We start from the raw sequence: 21,292 nt of genomic DNA on the forward strand, positions 1-21,292 counted from the left end.
CTTTTTTTTTTTTTTAGGGTTCTTGCTAGGACCAGACAGGGATTGTTGAATATTTGTTGTTGGAAACGACAGTAGCAGTGGCTTCTTTCTGGCCACCCTATTAAGCCGAGGCTAACATGGCATTTCTCTCCGAGACGATCTCCGAAACTGTCCCCAGAAGGCCGGCGTGTGGACAGGTTTGAGTCCTGCTTGGAGGCAGGCTGAATCACCCACGCAGAGGAATGAAAATAAACCCAGGAGCAGAGCAGTTTTGTTTGCTCCGTGGAAAGAAAAGGCCCATGCTTTGTATGGAGTCATAGCTATGGTGCAGAACACAGCGCAAAAACGGTGTGAGAATGGCATCCAGACAAGTGCGCAGCAATGCTTTCTGGTCACTTTGGACACACAATGGGCCCTTCTGGTGCTCCTCGGACATTTATTATTATTATTATTATTATTATTATTATTATTAATTATCATCATCATCATCATCATCATCATCATTATTATGATTTACATTATTTATCATTAATTATTGTATCACTTATTATTTATTAACTTACACTTACATTTAGTAATATTATTATTATATGATTTATTTTACATTTACATTTCATTTATTAATTTTATTATTATTTTTTACATTTCATTTATTAATTTTATTAATAATTTATTTTACATTCACATTTCATTTATTAATTTATTTTTTTTTTAATATTCATTCACATTTCATTTATTTATATTTACTTTCTTTTACATTTAAATTTTATTTTTATATACACTATTATTATCTTACTTATTTATCATTTAATTTATTGACATTTGCATTTTTTATTATTATTTATATTTTTTATTATTTCTATTTTATTTTACCTGTATATATATATATATTAGTTTTTTATTCCTCTGTGGGTTAAAAAACAATCACACAAGACTTGGGTGGATTCGAAACAAACACAAAACAAGATTAAGTGAGTTAAAAAGAAACACGCAAGACTTCAGTGCAGTGGTCCTCCAAACTGTGCCCTCAGAATGTCTTGGACTTCATCTCCCAGAATTCCCTAGCTGTTGGCCAAGCTGGACTGGGGCTTCTGGGAGTTGAAGTCCAAACCCTACAGTTTGGGAATCCTGCTTTAGTGGATTGGAAAGGAACAGAACAAGAAGACCTAGTGGTTTAAAACAAGCATATTGCAACGGAGGACAAGGGCCTTGTTTCCTTGGGAAGGCAATGGAGGGCCACAAAGGATGCTCTTTGCGCAAGCTGCAAAGCTCTCTATTCTTCATATTCAGCTTGCCTCTGGGTTGTTTTTTCGGTGGCTTCGATTTTCCAAGCGCAGCCCAGAAGCATTTTAAATTGAGTAAATAAATACGTTGGCTCCAGGCGCCAGGCTGCTGCTGGCAAGACAAATGCAGCATCGCTTTAGATATTATTATTACTCGCTCTTCTTTAGTTTAAAAAAACACGATGCAAGCTTTCAGGTCTCACAGAATCCGCACTCGGGCCAAAGGATATTCAATCCCTTATTGATCTGCCACGCTTTATGGTTTTAACTTAGCATTTCTCTTGTATATTAATATCCAGCCTGAGGAACCAACCATTAAATGCTGCCAACATCTTTATTTCACTGAGTCTCAAAGGTGCTGCAAGATCTCTCTACACATACTGATCCTACAGACTAACATGGCTATGTCTTTGAATTAATACGTTTTAATATTTTAATTAATATTTTTGCCAATAATAATAATAATAATAATAATAATAATATAAATACATTTTCAATCATTCTTTCCATGAAAACAGAGTGCGTGCGTGCTGATAAATAAATGATAATAATAATAATAATAATAATAATAATTTAAATATATTTAAATTAATTCTGTCCATGAAAACAGTGTGTGTATGCTGATAAATAATAATAATAATAATATATTTAAATTAATTCTGTCCATGAAAACAGAGTGCATGTATGCTGAAAAATAAATTATTACTATTATTATTAAAATATATTTGTAATAATTCTGTCCATGAAAACAGTGTGTTTATATACACTGATTAATAATAATAATAATAATAATAATAATAATAATAATAATAATAATAATAATAAATTTAAATTAATTGCCCATGAAAACAGGGTGCAGGTACGCTGAAAAATAAAGGTTAATAATAATAATAATAATAATTGTAATAATTCTGTCCATGAAACCAGAGTGTATGTATGCTGATAAATAAATTTATTGTTGTTGTTGTTGTTGTTGTTGTTGTTGTTGTTATTATTATTATTATTATCACTGAGTGCATATACGCTGGGCCACCAAACACTCAATGCCGAGCCATAAGAAAGTCCTTATCATAGCCACCTTAAGTAGACAATGTTGCTATATTTTGGAATTCCCAACCTGCATGCTAAGCCTACCTCTGAGCATACGCAGAGTGCTTCCTTCTGCTCTTACAGGTGCCTTCTTTTCCATTCAAAAGAGAGCTAAACCCTGCGGGTCCATCACTCTTTATCTTGCCTTCAATGATGCAGCTTTGGAAAAGGAGCTTAAACACTCAAGACTCTTTCCTGCATGCGCCTCTGCTCCAAGGCTTACGGTAAGGAGCTCCGGAGGGGCGTGGCTGCCCGGTGCGTCTTAGCCAATGGCAGGGCGAGCCCTGCAGAGGCCCCGCCCCCATTGCCCCATCCCTCTTGATATAGAGGCGCAAGGGGAGCCTGGCTGCAGAAGGGAGCTGGCTCCAGCCTTTGCAAGAGAAGAAGGCTTAATGCAGAAGTTAATGCAATTAATGCAGAAGAGGAGACCGTTCCAGAGAGGAAAAGAGAGAGAGAAGGGAAGTTTATTTTTATCTTTTGGGCTTTTATAGCAGCCTTAATTTAATTAATTTAATTAATTAATTAATTGCAAGTTTTTGGATATATATATATATATATAGGGGAGAGACTCGAACTCGCAGCCAAGTTCTGGATCCTTTTTGCCTTTCTGGGTAAAAGAAACTGATATTTTGGGACGGTTTCCCAGCTGCATCTAGGCTCCCCGAAAAACCATTGCAACCCAGTCTCAAAATGGGGTCTCAAACTGGGCCGACTGGGAGAGCGGCGCCGAAAAGGAGGCATTAAAAGAAGCAGTTTCAAAAGGTTTTTTTTAAATGAACAAAACCTAACTTTGAATTTTCAATTTTTGCGAAATTTTCAACTTTTTGAAATTTTCAGTCTGAAATTGCAACTTTTCGAAATTTTCAACCTGCAATTTTCAGCCTGAAACTGCAATTTTGTTGAAATTTTCAATCTAAAGTTTTGAATTTTTAAACAAAATATCGAAGAAGGACGAATTCGGCGATGGCCGGAGACGCGCCTCAGTTGGCGTTGCGATGGCGCGGGGTCTCCTTTGGCGGAGCAAGGCTGTCGTAAGCGACTGCCCCGAGGTGACCCTGCCTCATGGGTGGCTCCTCAGCCCCTTCGCCGCGGGTCCTTCTCGGATGTCGTTGGAGGCGGACGCTCTCCCCGTCGACATGACGGCGCCGCACAGCATGGACTCTGTGTACATCGCCGTGGAGCTGGTGATCGCAGTGCTCTCCATCGTGGGCAACGTCTTGGTGTGCTGGGCGGTGGCCATCAACAGCACCTTGAAGAACGCCACCAACTACTTCTTGGTCTCGCTGGCCGTGGCCGACATCGCTGTGGGCCTGCTGGCCATCCCCTTCGCCATCGTCATCAGCATCGGCCTGAAGACCGACTTCCACTGCTGCCTCTTCCTGGCCTGCTTCGTCCTGGTCCTCACCCAGGGATCCATCTTCAGCCTCCTGGCGGTGGCCGTCGACCGGTACGTGGCCATCAAGATCCCGCTTAGGTACGGTCGACCGCGGTGGGACGCGTGGGGTGGGGAGCGGGGCTGGCAAAGGAGGGGAACGGCTACAACGCAGCTTGGCTCACTGGCTCAAGCGACCTAAAGCTGGCTTGCTCTGCCAGGACTATTCCTTTCTGAGGGTTGGTTTGGATCCAAACCAACTTTTCCACCTTCCAGATCTAAACCGTCTTTTCTGCCTACTCTCCAAATGTGGCCCCTTCCAGATGTGTTGGTTGGCACCCCTTGGGTTGCTATCCGAAACATCTGGAGGACCAGATCTGGTGGCATTGATGGAAGGGAACAAACGGTAGACCTGTTGCATTAATTGGATTTATGTAATAATGACTCTGGGGACACACTCTCTCAGCCCCAGAGGAAGGCAACGGCAAACCGCCTCTGAACAAACCTTGCCAAGAAAACCCTTAGACATGAAGGCACACAGCGACCAATGGAAATATAGATGGCCAGTGGATCTAGTCTGTGGGTTTTGGGTTTAAGCCAAAGGCGGGTATCTGAAGAGCTCAGTCCGAACGGTGGGGCTAGTTTGAAATCATTTGGGACTAACCCAGAGTTTGAAATCTCTCTACAAGTTGTAGTTTCCTGCATTTCACAAGGCGAGGGAGGAGATGTTTGCTTTCCCCTCTGCTTCAGTCCAAAGACAAAAGGGATGGCCTTTGGATTCTGCAATTTCAAATCCCCTTTTTCTCTGAGCTGATTGTGTGTCATGGAGCTTTGGAGCAGCTGTTTGGGGAGCTCCTTTGGCTGGCATGGTTCCCGAAGATGGCAAAACTTGGGATCAGATAGGGTTGGACCAGATGGAGGCACGCATTTGTGGGGGGGAAACTGCAGACGGATTGGATCTGAACCCATGGGGGTCTTTTCCACTTTCTCTTAGCCTCGGTTCACCCACCTCTTGCATCGTGGAAAAGCAGCCACATTGGGGCCGGGCCGGGTCCCACCTGTCAGGGTTGGCGTTAGGTGTTGGGTTTTCTGCATTGTCCTGCAAAGAAGCAAACCGAAAGGTGTCTGAAGCCGTGGGATTCAGCTTTTGCGGTCCAAACCCGCTTGAAACGACAGGCTCCGCTGTGCAGGATTTGCAAGACGTGGGAAAATCCGGGAGAGACGGTTGAATCAGCCAGAGGCAGAGGTGGTTTCCTCTCTCTTTGTTGTCCAATCTGGCAACTGCTGTCAACCGCAGCGACAACAGAGCCGTCAATGTTTGCCAACCCTGGCGACAACCCTCCCTGAAAACCTCTCTACCCAGGGGCAGTCTATCTTTGCCTTCCAGGCTCTGTGGATTTATTAATTCAAAGCAACAGTCCCCAAACTGTGTTCTCTTTAAGGGATTTTGGACCTCAGCACCCAGAATCCCACGGCTGAGGATTCTGGGAACTCCAAAATCCAAAACTGGGGAGCTCCAAAGTCCGAAATCTCTTAAAGGGCACAGTTTGGGGACCGCAGGTTTAGATAAGACGCTGTCCTTTATCATCTTTTCCTTTCCTTTCCTGAGCTTCTCTCTTTATCCCCACCGGAGCCTCAGAACGACAACCCTGCAATGCTGGGTGTTGTAATCCCAAAATAAAAATGAAACCCACCCAAGAAATCCTGACCTTCATTCAAGATTATTCCCGATCTTACTATAGACTGCGTCTCATAGAGTTGGAAGGGACCCCAATGGTCAGCTAGTCCAACCCTCCCTTCCAAATGCTCTTAAGGCATGCCAGAAAGATGGCCATTCACCTGTGCCCCAGGTGAGCCAACCTACCATATGAGTTCATGGCTGAATTGTAAACCAAGGTAGACTCTTTCTGAACATGGAACTTCATGCAGGAGGAGTGTGCCACTCTTTCTGAACATGGAAGTTCATGCAGGAGGAGTGCGCCAACGCCCTCGGATCACACAAAGTATGTGACCCTGACTTGCCCACAAAGCAAAATGTTTAAACCAATGCTATGCATCTGTTGGTCTGTTGCAAACCAGAGGAAGAGGAGTAAGAAATAATAATAATAATAACTATAATAATACATATGATGATAATGATGATGATGATGATATGTTAGATAGTTCCTCTTAATTCATGGGAAGCATTGTCGCCTCTGGTGTCGTGGTTTGAGCCTTGGACTACGACTCTGGAGACCAGGGTTCGAATACTGCTTAGCCATAGAGACCCACCGGGTGACACCAGACAAGTCACATTCTCTCAGCCTCAGAGGAAGGCGATGCCAAACCCACAAACATTGCCAAGAAAACCACGCCTTAAGGTTGCCCTAAATTGGTGATGATGCGAAGGTACAAAACAACAACAGCGAAGAAGCCTCTGGGAGTCAGAGGTCTTACTCCTTCTCTGCTGAATAATTTTTCCAAGGTCTATATGTTTAAGCATCTCTCCAAGAGTCTATATCAGTGATGGCGAACCTTTTAGAGGCCAAGTGCCCAAAGTGCAACCCAAACCCATTTATTTATTGCAAAGTGCCATGTCCCTATAGCTTTCTAGTAACAAACTGTGGCAAACTCTGTGCTGGGGCGATGGCACATGTGCCCACAGAGAGAGCTCTGAGTGCCACCTCTGGCACGTGTGCCATAGGTTCGCCATCACTGGTCTATATGTTTAAGCATCTTTCCAATGAGGCTCAACAGAGCGTTGGTCCGTATGTTGGACCCCTGCGGGACTGTTCTTATGCCTTTCAATCTGTTATATTTCAATTTAGTGTATTTAATTTAGTGCAACTTAACCAAAGAAGAGGAGGACCGTTCTCTGGTATGCGCCACCTACATTTCAAGCAAAGGCTCTGCGTTTTGTGACCCTGAGGTGTCAAGGTGTCACCTTTCACAACCCAGTTTTGTGCGTGACCTTTTTAGCATTTTACCATATAAAAAAGCCTTACCTTGCGGCGGAGACTTTGGCGGTCGCTTTCCGTCGGAGACTTCTGTCCTCGCTTTCCAATTTACCGCTCACTGTTTTAAAAACCACAGTGTTTTTCTGCGCTTCCTGGAAAATAATGCATGCAAAGGTTTTAAACAACAAGACAGTCGACGGGGATTTAAGATTAAACCAAGTCTTTACAAAATGAAGGAGAGTTCAGGGGAAGGTGCAGAGGAGCATTTCTTTTGCCTTCATTCTAGGAAGCTGCTGTACATCTCTAGATTTTCTCCCAACCTTAAAGTAAGGCACTAGTCCTCATTATTTGGAAGGAACAGGAACATAGGAAGGTGCGTTATAATACCGTGTCCATTTGCTTTCTTTTCCTCCCATGTTCCCCAGTTGTCCCAGTTTGGCAGGGATAGTTAGTCCCAATTCATCCTCATCCGTCCCACTTTTCCATCTGCTTTTAAAAGGTCTTGGGTTTCTCTATCCAACTCCCGCTTTTGTCCTCAGCTCATTTCAACTGCTGCAAAATGAGCTCAAAGGACGAAAGGGTTTATATGCTTCTATTAACTTAGAGGAGAAAGGAAAGCAAATTGCTGCAGCCTTCATTAACATTCATTGATATATTTCGCCCTCTCGACCGCTTTGGTCACTCAAGTCCCGGTTTTTGTCCCGTTCGGTTTCGGAGGGCGCCGTCCGAACGCGCCGGACGGCGGGTCTCGCCATTTCCAGCTGTGGGTTTTGTTTTTCAATGGCAGAAGAGCGCCAGCGCAGGGAAAAGGTGGCAGCTGCAGAAAAGAGAACTGTCTAGCCGCTTCCCGTCAATGAATGTCTATTGTACAATCGGGTACTTTTGGAAAGGAGCTCCGGTTGTTGCGTGGTTTTGCTGACGGCGGATCTGGATGATAAAGCCGCCGAGGAAAGGTTTAAATGCTTAAAACCTAAAAGGTATGACCCTTAAGGAGAAGCGACTGGGAAGGTAGAGGAGGAAAAGATAAAATGGAAGGGCTAGTTTTTGTTACGGAAGGAGAGAAGAAGTTTTAAAGTTTCTGATGAACTAGTTATTCCGGGGAACTATGAACCATTTTTCCTCCGTTCGATATTCTTTGAACCGGTTTGAAACACAGGTTCTTGCAACAGCGGAGGAAACGCGTTCTTCTGCAAACAGATTTGGCTCGTACTTTTTTGAGCGTCGGAAAGAAACCATCTTGGTCACCAACTGGACCCTTATGGTCAGTCCTTAGTATCCCATGAGGTTTGGTACCACAAAATCTGTGGATGCTCAACTCCTGTTATATAATAAATATCAATAATATAAAGACCAGGATTGAGACTCAACCCCTGAAACCGACTCTTGGTTCAGAACCACGAAGAGGACCTTGCTTTCGCCTGAATCTCAGCATCAAGAATTCATCACTTTGGAGGCTGAAAGCCTTGAGCGTAATCTCTAGTTAGGAAAAGCCCTCGCAAGACTGGCTTTGCAAGGCTGGGTGGTTTGAGTCTTAAATAGAGGATTACCTCTGCTTCTGTCGGGGATAAACTTTGCCTCGGACTACTTTCCTTTGTGGGATTGCTATGGGGCAGAGAAAGCATGGAGGGAGGGAGGTTTAGTTCTCCCTGAAGTCTGTTTTTATCTAGCTGATCCGTCATGAGAACGCCCAGCATGGGTTGGCACATCTTCCGACGGAGCTCTGCATGTGGCTCCTGCGATAAGAACTTCTCCTTGCTTCCTCTTCCTCCCCTTTCCTCCCTTGAAATGCATAAATAGTAATGGCGACTAGTAAAAAACACAAAGGTTTGGGTCCGGTCAAAAGCACACCCTCCAACTGCCCTGATTTGAGAAGGAGAATCTTTGGCCTGTTCCAGACTGCCCAAATAAAGCTGCTTTGGGTCTCTTTGGAGGTATGCTATTTAAATGACGCATGGGTCCTAAGAGTCCGGAGGTCGCACCAAAGCCACACTCCATTCCTAAGCGCCGGAGTGCAGCTTTGGTGCAGCTTCCAGATTCTTAGGATGCATGCATCATTTAAACAGCATACCTCCAAAGAGACCCAAAGCAGCTTTATTTTGGCAGTCTGTAAGAGGCCTTTCTTTCTTTCTTTATAGTATTTATACCCCACTCTTCAGCCAAAAGGCTATCAGGGCGGCTCACATTGTTTTGAATTAGACATTTCTGCTTTTAAAAGGTCCCAGTTCCTCTCTCCTCTTCCTCCTTCGTCCTCAGCTTACTTTGATTGCTGCAAAACAGATGCAAAATGCATTGCAGTCCATCATTATTATGCTTTGTTTATACAGTGCTGTAGATTTGCATTAGCTCAGCGAAAGGGAAAAGACAGGAGACAACGGCAGGGTCTTGCCCTTCCCAGTAAAGCCAGGCAAAAGCAAACCGCTGCAGCCTTTCTTAGATTATGCGTTGTTCCTCGTTGGTAACTTTTGCCATCTTGACCATACTCTGAGGTTTCACATGGATCCGGATCTTTACCTGTGAAACGTTGGAGGGCATGGGAGCGCAATGAGCATGCGGCTCTCTTTCGTGACGCGCTTCATTTCTTAAAAACGGTTTCGTCGTTAGGACTCAGGTTTTACCTTATGTTAATCCATTTCAACCTACTTGTGTCCGATCCGACTCGAGCCGTCTGATACAAAAATTAAAAGATAATAAAAACCCAACGCAAAAGTGGAACATTTTGGGCCACGAGGCCTAGAAACCCACTTTTTAAAAACCAGAAGCGACAAAAAAGGCTGGAATTTGCTGCGCCTGGACCTTTTTTTCCCTTCCCAGACAGCTGCTGTCCTGGATTTTATTTTTATCCGCTGCTATTTTTACATAGCAATCGATTGTTCTGCTTTAATTTTCTTTAAAAAACCTTACACAATTGATATAACTTTATAAAATTGTTTTGTGCCTCCGCAGATAGAGAAAAGGAGACTTAAGGTTTGCCTTTGCCGGCCTCTGAGGCCGAGAGAATATGTCTTTTGCCGAAGGATTTGAACCCCGCTCTCCGCAGTCGTGAGCGTTACGTTTTATAGACTTGCGTACATTTGTTTTAAGTTGAGGACCAATGAGTGGATTTGCTTTCGGTCGGCTTCCGTCAAGGTCCGGTTCTCACATTCATGCGTGGAGATGGGGAATAAAAGGGATCGGACAACCCTAAATTTGGTATATCTTTGTGCTTCGGGATCTTGTCTATGGCTGCTCTTCCCATTCCTATTCTTTTCCCGGTTTCTAGACTGCAATTTCTATTCTGTGGACCCAAGAGATGGGGAATCTTTACTTCAATTCCCTTGACGTCGAGGTTGAATCCATGGTCCTTATTTTCGTTTTCTTAATGTTCAGCGGCAAGCCTGCCTTTGCACTTTCTTCATTGACTTACCCCAGCATTCGTTCCAAGATGTCATCTTCTGCTAGCATTACATTATCATCTGCATATATTGCATTTCTGATCACCGGTCTTTCCTTCTTCGGAGTCCAAACCTATGATATTTTCAGCATGCATGTTGAATATGTTAATATACAGGCAGCCTTTTACTTGGATACGGACATTACAGACGTGTCCAGTTTTGCAGAAGTGTCCAATTTTAATTCCCGTAGCCGTCCGCGGATTTTTATTTATGTTAGTCCCCAATGATCCTGATAATAGTTTCCTTAGACTCAAAGACTTCCATGAAGAACCTTAATATTACGGTTTTCTCAGGGCCTCGGTCGGCTGGTTATCTTTGGAAACAGGCTCAAGAAATCCTTCCTTACCAATTGTAAAAGCTGAATCGACCGACGCTTGTCAGACCGAGAAACAAAACGGAAACGTGTCCCGTTTTGGACGTGAATTATTCAACAGACGGAGGGGGGGGAAAGGGGGGCTTGTGAGCAGGTAAACACATTTATTTGCACACTAATGGCCAAATTAATAATTGATAAATTCATCAATGCCTGGCAAAGCAGAGGAAAAAAACAAAGCGCAAGGGCCTCTTTGGGGGTCATTAATAATTGAGTGTTTTTAAAAAGCGATCGAAGGAGAAAAATTAAAACTTGCATTGGGTAGGAAGGTTCAAAGACATAGCTGTGTTAGTCTGTAGGATCGGCGCGCAGAGAGAGTGGTTTGCCTATCTCCTTGGAGCGCATGAGTTTCGGGTGTTTAAAAAGCAAGAGCCTTTTCTTACCGGTGCAAAAACCTGATTATTTTAAGCCAGTGGGGAAAGTGTTGCGTATGCATGAGCCGGTCTTTGAGAACGAGAATCGACTGCTCAGTTTCAACAGTAAGTAAATCCCTCCTTATTTTTATCGTCATTCCGGTCCGTCAAGTTCTCCGCCGCAAGGTGTTTTTATTAGGATTTGCACCGGCAGCTTGGATTTGGAGAAGCCGAGGAAGGACCACGATTTAGACTTGCTAAGGACGGTTCTTTGCTTGAAACGGAGGGGGAAAGAGAGAGAAATTCCTAATATTTTACATCCCAGTTGCTCCCTCCTTTTAGAAAAGTGGCCCTTCTTATTTGGTGTCGTTTCCATGGGAGGCAAGGAACCCCGCGGCCCATTCATGCCCTTGAATGAGAAACCGAACAGAAGGAGATGCTCAGCCGAAATGCAAATAAGGCAGCTAAGAATGGACCTCTTTGTGGCGGACTTTCCCTCTCTCTGATGGGAAGGAAGGAACCAATGCTTCCCCTTCTCTGTTATAAAAGGTGTTGAAATGTGAAAGGTGGTGTTTTTTTCCTCCCGGCGTCTATGACCACAGAGAGCCCAGTCTCTGCCGCCAATTACCAAGCCACTTCCGATCCTATTCGGGTGCCATTTTGAACCAAATGGTGTGGCACCGAATGCAATGGTTCCTGGTCAGGTTTTTTTTCGTAGCTTACACCATTCCTCTAAACTACATCTCACCATTGGGTTGTTGTTGCTGTGCGCCTTCAAGTCATTTTTGAGTTATGGCAACTCAGGTTTGTGCGGAGGATGGCTGCCACCGTTGTCTTCCTCTGACGCTGAGAGAATGGGACTGACCCAAGCGGTTTCCATGTCCGAAACCTGGTCTCCAGAGTCTTGGTCCAATGCTCAAACCACTACATGGTTTGGTTTCTGTACAGATAACTTAAGTGTCATCTTTGAAAACACTGTGTTTGTTGCTTGGCCATGTTTGTCCTCCGTGAAATATTGGAAGGCATGCATTGGGAATTTTGGCTAGAGCTGATGGATGCAACTTCTGGAGGGCCATGCATCCCTTACCTTCTGGGATCTGTCTTGGAAGCCCAGCTGTCATGAAACTCAGTGGATGACTTTAAGCCGACCTCGCAGGGTTGTCGTGAAAGTAGAAGGAGTTGGGGGAGAGGGAGACTGCTGGATGCAGTCCCTGGAACAAAAGGAGGATGTGGAGATAATAATTCAGCAGGTAGGAGTCGAGCGTCAAACTCCCAGTCCGTCACGTCTCTCGATCCGGGGGCCACTTGGTATCTCTGGAATTTTTCTGAGCGGGAAGTCGGCCTTCAGGTTCCCCTCCAAGGCTGCGGCTCTTTCGCACTCCCTGCTGTTTCTCATATCCCCCCATTGTTGTCGGACCCACAATGTGTTGTGTCACACCGCTGCTTCCCTTCTCTTTCCCACAGAGAGCAGAGTTTGGATGTGGTTTCCTTGCTGCTTGAACGTGGCCCCTAAGACACTGAATTTGAAAGAAGTTCCCTGCCCTTGAGTTGGAGCCCAGTGGGAATTGTGTAACCCCTGAGATGCAATTGGATTGCAACTCCTAGCATTCCTGAGCATGGGGCTGGGCTGTCTTGGTTAGCCCCGACTAGAGTCGCCCCACCAAACTGATCACTGAATGGTGAGCCATTACATAGGTCAGTCTCACAAATATTCAATGGGTCTTCCCTAGTTGAGACTCACAGACGGATTCGGGGCTGATGGGGGTTGCAGTCCAAGAGCAACTAGAAGGCTGCAGAATTCCCAATCCTGGACTTGAAGGGAACAGCTGCGATGTGAGATCCCACCTCACCCTGGGATCTCATGTTGTGTTTCAACTAAAGAGTTTATCCTTCCTCTCCTTCTGTTCACAAATCTTAATTCCTAGAGAGAACATATTAATCAAATCTGTGAATAATGAGACTTGCAAAAGTCAAAGCTGATTGTCTATTAACGCTTGGTCCCTTTCTCCTTTTTGCTGCGTCCGTTGCCTTTGCAGATACAAGAGCCTAGTGACCGGAAAGCGGGCCCGGGGTCTCATCGCCATCCTCTGGATCCTCTCCTTCGGCATCGGCCTCACGCCTCTGATGGGTTGGAACCGCTGGGGGACGGTCACCAAGAACTGCACAAACAGCCCGGAAGAAGAGGAAGAGGTGGCGCCAGGGCTGTGGCACGGCTCTCCAACTTGCTTGGTCCCATGCCTTTTTGAGATCGTGGTGCCCATGAGCTACATGGTCTACTTCAACTTCTTTGGCTGCGTCCTCCTGCCGCTGGTGATCATGCTGGGCATCTACATCAAGATCTTCATGGTGGCCTGCAAGCAGCTGAGGCAGATGGAGCTCATGGGCAACTCCCGGACCACGCTGCAGCGGGAGGTCAACGCCGCCAAGTCCCTGGCCATCATCGTGGGCCTCTTTGCCCTCTGCTGGCTCCCCCTTCACATCCTGAACTGCCTGACCCTCTTCCGGCCGGACTTCGCCAAGGTCAAGCCCGACTGGGTGATGAACCTGACCATCATCCTCTCCCATGCCAACTCCGTTGTGAACCCCATCATCTACGCCTACCGGATCCGGGACTTCCGCTACACCTTCCGTAAGATCCTCTCGCGGTACCTCCTCTGCAAGGCGGAGGAGTTCCCCAAGTACCCCAAAAAGGGCGGAGGCGGGGGCAGCAGTCGCCAGCTCGCCGTCAGCAACCTCAGCACATCCCCGGCCTTCCTTTGAGGGAGGTCGCTGGCGACGCTTCTCCAGACTGTGACAAAAGCGATGCTCCCGAAGGAGCCTGTGACCAATCTGTACTGCTGTGGTTGAACTATGAATCTCTGTGACGCACAGATACACACACATATGTTATCCTGGACTGAGAAAAAGGGAATAGGGATGGGATAGATTACCTCTCAAGATCCCTTCCGACTCAAAAGTTAACACTTAAAAATTATAGGATCGGCATTTTGTGTTTGGGACGAACCTGACGCCTCTCAGAGGAATTCAATGCTGCCTGAGCCCTTTTCCAGAGTCTTAGTATGGGACTACCATTCCCATAATCTCAATGACAGAAGGAGTGCTGAGGATTATGGGCATGGTAGGCTACAGAAAAGGTTAACGTTTCCAAGCTCTGCCCTTAACAAATATGGGAAAGAATACATTTTTAAAAAGAGGAAACAGCGTATTAAATTCTTGCCTCCGTAACAAGAGCAAATTTTCTGGCTGGGTTTGTGCACGTTCTCTTTTTTGGATATCGGTCATGTTTATGTTTCAGTGTTCAAAAATAACTTGTCCGGGTAAAAAGGGGGGCAGTCAGTGTGCAAGAGTTTGCTAAACTAATATATCCGCAGAAGTGTTGTCACTTTTTTTAGGGCTTCACTTACATTTTTATTTCATCCGTTGTTCGATGCGGCTGGTATTCTCCGATGGGAAAAATGTTTTCGGCGGGCCACTAACAGCATAAATGTGTCTTAAAAAGTGCTTTCAATGCCGTTTCGGTCCTAAGCGTTGGGAAAGCCTGTGGGGATGCTGGGAGCTGTAGTCCAAAAGAGTAAGCTTTTCCTGGGCTCTAGGTTTAGGCATATTTGAGGCTCTGGGTGAATACTTTAACGGAAGGATGGTTTGAAAGCAGAGTTGTGTGTAATGTACTTGTCAGCCACAGACAGAGATTTAAAAACCTCTAAACACAAAACCATTCAGGATAGGTGGATTGTATGGGATTCTAGCAAAAGTGTTGACATTCCCAGAGGCCTGAATTCATGACTATTGCCACCCTTGTGTTACCATATCAATTTTCAAACCAGTCCTCTATACTCCATAGACCCTCAGAGGTGCTGACACCCACCTCTTTCAAGCCAGAGGATGCACATGTACACACATAAAAGTTTAATCTAATTGCCATACACTTTCTCCGCATGAGAATGCCACCCCTTTGCAGATCAGTCCTCTGCGGTGTTGGTAAAATGTACCCTGAGAAGGAGAATGGGGCAGGCAGGTGAGTACTAAGAAGCACCATCTGCTTAGAGTCTTAAGCACCTTTCGGGAGATTTCGTAAAGACGACAGCAAGTCCTTCCGTGTTTTCTCTCCCTCTCTGACGAAATTACGGCCGGGTGTTATCCTCCGCCTCCTCCCTCCCATCTTCCTGGGGCAGCAAAAGTTTGGTCAGCTGCTCATCTGGTACAGTCAGCTCCTGGCAGGCTCCGAGGGCCCGGCTGAGGTAGACGGCCAGAATATGTTTGCACTGCGGGAGGGAAAGGGGAATGAGCGGCGTTCAGAAAGGGGGACCCACTGCAAGGTGGGCAGGGAGCAGATACCCTCCTCTCCATTTTATCCTCCCTCATAAAATGGAAAAGATATGGAAATGGTGCCTGAGGGCTTCCAGGTTTTTGGGGCGGCGAATCTGGTCCACGTTCTAAACTGAGCTCTGAAGAAGCCAATCCAAGGTTCTGACTTGTATCTCCCAACTGTCATCAAGATGAAACCCTAGACCAGATTTGCCGCTCCAGTGTCATGGGAGCCTCCAGAGAAATCTGTATCCTCTAACCAGTAGCAGCTCTTTGAGTAGCGAGATGGATCTTCCTCTGCTATCTTTCACTACCTGATCCCTTTTGTACCTGAACCTGGGGACGTAATGGCTGGAATTTAGTACAGAATGTGTCTCTACGTAAGCGGACTTGCATCTGCAGGAAAAAGGACTGAGCGGTTTTGTAATGTCCATACTCAGCAAGGGGCTGCTGTGACGTTAATACATGGGGGAGGCTGCAAAGTGCCCGAGGCACAATGAGTAGTATCACAACACCAGCTAGAGAGTGCCAATGTGTGTTGGTAGAGCCCAGTGTGGAGTGGGACACTTTTGCTGGTACACATCTGCTACCCAGCAAAGTAAAGCTACATAGCGACATATGTATAAAGTTGTACGACACAGACTGTGATACACAGAATTTGCCCCCAACATCTGCAAAGTAGTGCTCTACCACGGAGCTATGGTACAGTAAGGTTCTAGTCCTCATGGTTCTGAACATTGTCTGGGTTCTCAAAGAAGGCGCTTCCCCTTCACCTAACCTGGATATGCCATGGATTGAACCCAGGGCCCTCTATGCACAAAGCAGAAGCTCCATCCACTGGTTTTCCAGCTGCTCATGTTGTTTGGGACAAGGCATGCACAAGTGAGAGAAAGTCATTGCTTATTATGATGATGATTATTACATTATTCAGTCCAGCCAACTCACCACTAAGCTGTCGCCTTTCCGGAGGACGGAGAAGGTAAAAGCCGGGCATGTGCAGAAGTGGCAGGAGGCATAGCAAGTGTAGAGCTTCCCTGAGCTGCCAACCACCTGCGGAAACAGAAGAGGAAAAGCCAGGGCTTAACTTAAATAAAACATAAGTATATAAAGCAACACGGATGTCATTTTAATCAGGTTTTTTAAAACGATATGTGCAATGTGCCATGAAGTAGCTATTGTCCCTGGGCATTAGTTCTTTAACAGAAACAGGAACAAGTCAGAGGTACCTTGATGGCAACAGCCTCCTCCCTCAAATTTGGGATCCAGATTTGGGATCCATCCCATCTGGAGGCGAGGGACCATTCGCTCTCACTCTTAGATGTCCAACTGTCCAGGAGGAAGGTTTTTCTCTGCTTGTCCTGAACTGACACAAGAGCGAAGGGGAGGTTTAGGGGGCTAGCCAAAATGGGAAAAGAGGGAGCCAGCTACTGAGGCTTCTGAGGAACTGTTGGTCCTTGACCAAGAGACACAGCTCTCATAGGGTCAGTGTCCCCCCCCCCCCAAAAAAAAGTGCCTGAGGTTTGTAGGAAATCGTTTCTCAGTGAGCCTCAGAAGAGAGAAGTCGGTGGGAGAGGAGGTCGCTGGCTGCCGCCTTGTCTGAAGAAACCCTGGCTCCTGACCAACCTCTCGCTTCCAGGTCATCCAACATGAAACTAAATCTAGCCCAGTACATCTAAGAAACAATCATGTAATCCATTTATTATACTAATTAATATGAAAGTAATGTTAAAAAATCAAATAAAACAGAGGAGTCAAAGGAAGGAAGCCAAGGGAAGATCCAACCTCTCCAGCAAAGCAAGGGGAAACATTGCTTCCTTTAGCCCACCCCAAAATGCTACTCCTTTCCCCAGTTTCTGGCTCATGCAATCCTGCCGGAGGGCAAGGAACAGAAGCCAACATGGCTAAGCCTTGCCTGGGATGCTATAGTTGTAGGAGAGCTTAGAAAACGCTTTTCTAAAAATGTAATCAGAGTTGCTTGGAGTGCCAAGAGAGTAGGGAGAGTCAGTGCCTCTTTTAGGCTCTCCAAGACAGATATTGCCTTTGGCCACTCTACTCAGAAAAGGGGATGGTTCCTTTGTTGACAGAAAGTTAATACTGTACTTTAACTCTTGCCATTACATCCCTTTGGACATGAGCGCATTTTCATAGCCCTGTCAAAGCCTGGTCCAAAGCTACAAAAGTCAAACAGTTAAAGTTATGTGCCCTTAATATTTCCCTTCAACTCAGTCATGGGTTGTATCAAATCCCTAATGTTTTTGCCCCAAAACCTGCCCTCAACTTATGCATGAACATATATGGCAATATCATTTTTGATGTTTGATTTGACACTGAATCGACGGAAAGGCCTTTTTGGTAAGTGCTCCGACTGCTGTTTTTGCACGCTCCCATTTCTATATCCGAACAGTTGTTGTACTTGAACCATCACAAGTGTTACAAAGGGAATGGATTCAATCATTTCTTTCATTTCTCAAAGCAGCCTGGAGACAGCTGCTGTCTCTGAAGCCCATCTGTCTGAGAGGCAGACGCCTTGGATGTCAACTGCAAAGGCTGTGCCTTCTTCTCCTTTGAGCTTAGCGCCGAGGACATCGGTCCAGTCTCCTGTTTTAATCCGGTTTTGGGAGGATGGTGGGGTTTGAGAGGAGGGGCGAAAGGCAGGGGATAGTAGGTTTCCTCCGGTCCTTCCCACAACCGCCACAATCCCCCGATAAAGTGGGGGGTTCTGGGAGCTGTACATCAAAGTGAGTATCATTCCCAGCATCCATTCATATCTGAAAGCATCCCATTGAGTAAGTACTAAACCACATGGGCTCTTAAACTGGATTAGCGGAAGAAGACATTGATAATAATGGGCCTTCTCTAACAGACACTGAAAAGAACTGGGTGGGGTGGACTCAGTCAAAGCTTAGGGTGATGTTACTGTCTTGGACTACAACTCCCAGAAGCCCCCAGCCAGCAAGATCACTGTACCTGGTACACTGTCCTTCCGCTAGGAGACACGACGCGGGTGACCGACTGGCGATCGACTAAATCTAAAGCCGGGACGGCAGAAGCGCCAAAGATAAACTTAAGCCTAGGAAGAAGAAGAAAATGGACAGGTTAGGCTGGGCTGAAGGCACTGTGCCAATCCTTTAGGGGTGCCCACCTCTGCTGTTTTAAAAGCCATTTAAAACCCAAAGGATTATGAGGAAGGAGAGTCGGAGGAGGGTGCAGGGAAGCATAGGATGGGAAGATCCCCTCCGCCTTATTACAAAACTACATAGGAAGCTGCTTTGTGGTTCCCAGACATCGCTGAAAAGAAATAAGATCCTAGTCCTCATGGTTAACATGAACATAAGAAACTACCTTGCGCCACTCAGTGTCCCACAACACTACATTTTTCATGGCTCGGAATGAACAGGAATGTAAGAAAGCTGCCTTATAGTTCTCAGCATCCCTAAAAAATAACATCAAAATTCCAGTCCTCATGGTTCTGAGTAGATAGGAATATAAGATGGCATCTAATATTGAGATAGACCTTTGATCTGTCTAGCTGAGTATAGTCTACACTAGCTTTTCCCAACCTGCTGCCTCCTGGATGCGCAGGACTACACTTCTTGTCACCATTTTGAGAGGGATTAGAGGCATTTGGGCCTGCTGTGGGGTATGTGAATGAGATCCATGGGGTGATTTGGGTGGGAAACTGGCCCTATTGGCTCCTCTGTGCCCCCAGAGTAGCCTCCTATCTTAGAGGAAAGCAATCCCAAAAGGGGCAGATGCTCAAATGCATTTGGTGCCCTGTGGCAAGCATTGACCTCTGCCAGGCAACCAAATACAGAATGTGATTTCCAAAAGTTCCTTTCTCTCCTTTGAATGAAAGTTCCTTTCTCTCCTTTGCACCAACTGCTTGAACAGACCTGGCTAGTGAGCGTCACCAGCGAACTGGGAACCTTTCGTGAAACCATTTGCAAGGCTTGCACGTGCGTCCGCCAATCGGACGTCTTTTGACGCCTGGCGGATACGGCTTAATCCCTGGATGACATTGTCACTTTTCACAACTGACATCACAGGGGACTGGTACAATTAAGCAGAGGTGTCACACACTGTCCAACAGACAGCTTAGCTGTTATTTTTGGGTGGCACATCCTCCTCGGGCGCAAGGAGGTGGCAAAAGGGTTTACCGACTGCGGCGGTGAATATGCGAACTGGGAGACGGAGACGGCGGTGGCTGTGCTCAAAGGGATCGGAAAACAAACGTCAGGAAGAGGGCTTTTCTATTCTGGGAAGAAGGGATCTAATTCCTCCCCCGGAGCAGAGGACAGAACTCGAGGGATTTTAAAGCCCTGACCCTAATCTCCGCTGAAACGCCGACAGATGGACTTGAGGCTGAAAGCCAGCCGTCGGAGAGCAATTCTCCTGTTCAGAGAACAAGGGGCCAAAATGGGTTCCTTTATGGACAGGGTTTGGACTTGAGGAGGGGAAGGGCTACGGCACCGAGTTCAAGATCGTCCCAAGAAGTGAGGTTTCATGGCCAAACCCTGAGTGATAGGAACAGCCCAGTGATGCCATTAAATGTTATGCATTACTGGATATACTCCATATATATACTGGATATAAAGATCCCTTGCTATGTGCGTCTAAATTTTACCCTCGACTTATTCATGGGTCATAGCAAAATCCCTAAGTTTGGCCCCATGAGGTCGATGTATAGTCAAGTATATACAGTAAGTATTATAGCAAACCCAGTTGCTTGTAGCTTGTTACTTATATATCCACACACACAGAGAGAGAGAACCTATTTTCTCATTTGGAAGTTAAGAGGAAAATCTAAGCCAAAGGGACATTTCCCAGATCAAGCTGAAATGAGAGGATTGTTCGTAATGAGGAAGATGGGATGAGGAGCCTTTAATCGCTCCTCCTTGCTTCTAAAATAGATAGAGAGCAGAGTGGACCCCAAAAGAATGGAGAGGGAAAAGGAAGCTAACTAACTATATAGACCCAACGTCTTTGTAAACTGCAGCAAGAAACCAATTCATCCTTAGCAAGTTGGGCGTTTTGCTATTGCAAAGCCACAACTGGAGAGCATGCACCCTTGTGAGATGACCCATAAAACCCCCCAAAAGCGGAGATATGGCAATCCTAAACCCGAACCTCTCTTTCCCTCCTCCTCTTCTCTCTCTTTAAATACTTCTCTTCAAAGGCCCTCTCTGTCTTTCCATCGGCAGGAAGTTGGAAAGCAAGGCAGAACAGCTGCGGGAGGAAAACTCAAAGGAGGGAAGACGTGGGAAAAGGAGGAATGGAGACACCCCAGAGCCAAATACGTGAAGGGAGGACATCCTCCGGCCGGGTGCTGAATCCCAGGTCAATGCTCCCCGCCACCAAGACGGAGAGAGACGCACGCATCTGGACATGGTGGAAATTGCACACACACACCCTGCCGTCTCCTTCTCTGAGTTATTACTACTGAAAGGATCCTTCCCATCTTAACTTGGCCTTTCCTATATATATATATGGGTCCCATTTCTATGCCCTCTGAGCATGAAAAGGCTCATAAAATGGTCTCTTATGTTCCGAACCAAGAGCTAAATTGTTGGGGATTGTTCTAATACTGTTCCAGAAATGGTTTTCTCTCTCTCTCTTATCTGATACAACAAGGTTCCTCTTTGCGCTCCTGGCAGCGATGGCAATTCAGGCCAGATTTATTGCCGACGTTGGAGTAAACTATTCTGGGGATGCTCTTATTTAATTGTACCCTTGTTGTTTAAAGGGTTTTAATCTTATTGATTTTTTTGGGGGGGAAGGCATTCTAGATCCATACGCTGTTTATTCCACATCACGCTTTTCTGTTGTACCCATTTGTTTTGTATGTGGATGCTATGATTTAGCCAAGCGTTGGGAACCGTGGTTTGCTTTGGGGTCCGTCTTTTCTAGTGAGTCGTGTCTTCTTATGATATGGCCAAAGTATGACAGTCTCAGCTTAGTCAACTTGGCTTCTAGAGAGAGTTCAGGTTCAGGAAATCTATGGGTTTCTATGTTACGCTGTCTGGTGCGACTGATCTTTCCCTTACTATCTGCCTTTGGCGTTTTCGCTTGCGATCGTGGCATGTGGTGGAAATGGTTTCAAACGAACCTGGCATTAAAAGCGGGGCATGCAACATGCATTCAGTGCTGAGATGCAGAAGGGATCAGATGCAG

General features: G+C 45.8%; 2 protein-coding genes across 9 annotated transcripts; one reads left to right on the forward strand and one right to left on the reverse strand.

Moving 5' to 3' along the window:
- Positions 1-205: 205 nt before the first annotated feature.
- Positions 206-21,292, reverse strand: ZSWIM7 (zinc finger SWIM-type containing 7). 7 transcript variants are annotated; one of them, XR_006100940.1, is made up of 7 exons: positions 21,228-21,292; positions 18,089-18,191; positions 16,348-16,479; positions 16,067-16,171; positions 14,873-15,078; positions 6,708-6,811; positions 206-299 (listed from the first exon to the last, which is right to left on the reverse strand). XR_006100940.1 is itself a non-coding variant. In XM_042442674.1 (5 exons), exons 1-5 carry the CDS (start codon positions 21,257-21,259, stop codon positions 14,938-14,940), a joined length of 513 nt encoding a protein of 170 aa, XP_042298608.1. In that variant the 5' UTR covers positions 21,260-21,292; the 3' UTR covers positions 14,708-14,937. The 7 variants fall into 7 exon arrangements, 2 of the variants coding, with proteins under 2 accessions (XP_042298608.1, XP_042298609.1); XR_006100941.1 differs by lacking the exon at positions 206-299 and adding an exon at positions 1,269-1,374; XR_006100939.1 differs by lacking the exon at positions 206-299 and adding an exon at positions 2,746-4,822.
- Positions 3,347-14,046, forward strand: ADORA2B (adenosine A2b receptor). Of its 2 annotated transcripts, none has more exons than XM_042442671.1 (2): positions 3,347-3,825; positions 12,853-14,046. In XM_042442671.1, exons 1-2 carry the CDS (start codon positions 3,347-3,349, stop codon positions 13,574-13,576), a joined length of 1,203 nt encoding a protein of 400 aa, XP_042298605.1. In that variant the 3' UTR covers positions 13,577-14,046. The 2 variants fall into 2 exon arrangements, with proteins under 2 accessions (XP_042298605.1, XP_042298606.1); XM_042442672.1 differs by having other exon boundaries at positions 3,347-3,798.

Source organism: Sceloporus undulatus, chromosome 11 (genome assembly GCF_019175285.1).
Source record: "Sceloporus undulatus isolate JIND9_A2432 ecotype Alabama chromosome 11, SceUnd_v1.1, whole genome shotgun sequence".
Classification (NCBI taxonomy): domain Eukaryota; kingdom Metazoa; phylum Chordata; class Lepidosauria; order Squamata; family Phrynosomatidae; genus Sceloporus; species Sceloporus undulatus.